The 2,344-nt window shown below is 51.5% G+C and overlaps 1 protein-coding gene across 1 annotated transcript; it reads right to left on the reverse strand.

Moving 5' to 3' along the window:
- Positions 1–2,144, reverse strand: TRH (thyrotropin releasing hormone). The gene is made up of 2 exons (XM_009904051.2): positions 1,961–2,144; positions 1–830 (listed from the first exon to the last, which is right to left on the reverse strand). The coding sequence occupies exons 1-2, from the start codon at positions 2,142–2,144 to the stop codon at positions 244–246; spliced, it is 771 nt and encodes a 256-aa protein (XP_009902353.1). The 3' UTR covers positions 1–243.
- Between the last annotated feature and the right edge of the window lie 200 nt (positions 2,145–2,344).

Here is a 2,344-nt window from a genome sequence, read left to right on the forward strand (position 1 = left end):
TAAGGAGCATTCTTAACTCCCTAAAGTGGAGTAGGTGAAGACTTGCAGCACTTGCCTGCCCCATTCCACAGGGTCCTTTAGTTCCTTTAAGTGTGTGACAAAGCCATTGACTGAAATGGGAATGTGAATGCACTGAAAGGTAGGTGCAGAGGTCAGCAGCAGGAAGCCAGAGGGGAGCAAACAGCATTGTGTGGTGAGCTGGCAGTTTCCTCCACCAGATGCCAATGGTACACAATGATTTGCTCATTCCTCTGTTTCACTCTCCCGCGCTGATCTCTTTCCTGGGTGCTGATGTTTTTCTTCTCCCCTGTCTTTGCTAACACTTTCTACTAAATGAAGCAACAGGCTGCCTTTGCTACAGGTGAAGGGCTCCTGGAAGCTGCAGGGGCCTGCATCCTCAGGGCTGTCAGAATTCCAGGGGCTTTTGCCAGCATGCTGGCGTTCCTCACCATATTGCTTATTTACTTCTACCTCATCATTCCAGCCTCTTCTGCTAGGATGCTGCCACTTGGACATTAGATACCTCTTGCCCGGGTGCTGCCTTTTGGGTAGCTGATTGAAGTAGGTTGGTTGTGCAGCAGGGGTGTCAGCATCCTGGTCTGACAGCCACCTTCTGCCAGGGTGCTGTCGCTTTTTCAGCTCCAGATAGCTGTCCAGGTCATCTTGTGTCTCTCCTTTCCCTGGATACTGCCTCTTCTGAGCGTCTCCATAAGATGTGTCTTCCTCAGCATCTCTTTTTCCAGGATGTTGTCTCTTCACCAGGTCACTCAGGTACTTCTTCCCAGAGTGCTGTCTTTTGGAAAGCCATTCTGGCAGAAGGGCATTTGGTTCTGTGCAAGGAAAAGAAGGTGGTTAGTAAGCCCCCACAGCTCTCACTAAGTGACCTGAAAGAGAACTTGATGGAGTTCTGTGGGGCAGGATCATGAGCTGTTGTTCATTATGCCCATTTAATTGCACAGTTAACTGTATGGTCCTGGATTTGATGACTGAATGGCATCTGTCATAACAGTTCTGGCCTATTTTTATAGTATGGCTACATTAGGAACTAGCTGCAGCCAGATGGGAAGACACAACAACGAAGTCTGACGTGTTGATTCTGGTAAATGTGTCAGACTGAGGTAAAGGGAGGGGAGCAAAAGATGCTGAGCAGCTGGCAGAAATCAGCTGCAGAAGCTGGATATGGGGAAGAGCTGGACATCATCACGGTATGCAGAAAAGACAGGGGTGAGACACAGGTTGAAGTAGAGATATGGACATTTGAAAGCCAGCCCAGAATTTCCAGCTGCTAGCCACTGCTCGTTCTGAAGCTGTCTTTAGTGTGTCAGGTCTTGGATCAGCGTGACTGACCCTCAGCACTCCCCTGAGTGGAGAGGAAGGCTTTTGCTGTGGGTACATGGAGCCATCTCCTCTTTCCCCTCTGATAGGGCTCTGTGCTCCTTGGTGGTGGCAGCACCCCTGTGTGATCTTGAGTCTGATTTGCTTCCCCTGCAGTGAGAGCAGAGTGTCTGCAGGCCAGGAGGCAGGGGAGCTGCAGCATCCCTGCTTTCCCAGCTGCAGAGCCCAGGACTGCTGGGCTGGTGGAACTGGTGGGCTGAGGCAGTGGTGCTCCCCTTTTCAAGTGACAGCACGTACAGGGTCCACAGCTGGGAAATGTCTTCCACGGCTCCTCATAGAGCTTCCCTAGGGAAGTACTTGCCAGACAGGCAAGTCTTCTGTGACAGGCTTCTGCCTTGTTACTCTGCAGCAGCTGCTTGGCAAGGGCACAGCGCTGCTGCAGGCAGGTCTCAGCAGAAAGCACATTCGAGAGCTCTATGTCAGCATACAGCAGCAGACCTCCTGTCCTTCCCCTCCTCTTAGTGTGAGTAACAGGGCGTTAGAACCTGGGAAGGATACAGCGGCTGTAACCTCAGCCAGGTCCCATGCTCATGTCACCAGAGGCTGTCCCCAGGGTTATTGATACCTTTATTCATCTCTTCAGCGTTCTTGAGGGCAGACTTGAGGCGGCTTTCGGATCTCTGCAGGATGTCACCGAGGGGGGGTTTAACCATGTTCTCGCTTTCCTCTGGAAGGGGCTGCCCCCCGTTGAGGCAAACACCAGACAAGGTTAGACAGAGGAGAAGCAGTGGCAGCTGGATCGATGGCATTGTGGGACAGGGGTTCCTGCAGCCTCCATAGGAGAGAGAACAACAGGGAGGAAGATGGAGCTGACAAACCTAGCAGCCATAGCAATATTCCACACACTGCAGAAGGAATGTGGCACTACTGTAGGGACTGAAGCCTGTGAGGGTCCTTCCTCATTTCTGTTACTAACCTCCCAGTTAATTTTATACTCTTCAAAGGATCA

The sequence above is a fragment of the Dryobates pubescens genome, chromosome 1, assembly GCF_014839835.1.
Source record: "Dryobates pubescens isolate bDryPub1 chromosome 1, bDryPub1.pri, whole genome shotgun sequence".
Lineage (NCBI taxonomy): Eukaryota > Metazoa > Chordata > Aves > Piciformes > Picidae > Dryobates > Dryobates pubescens.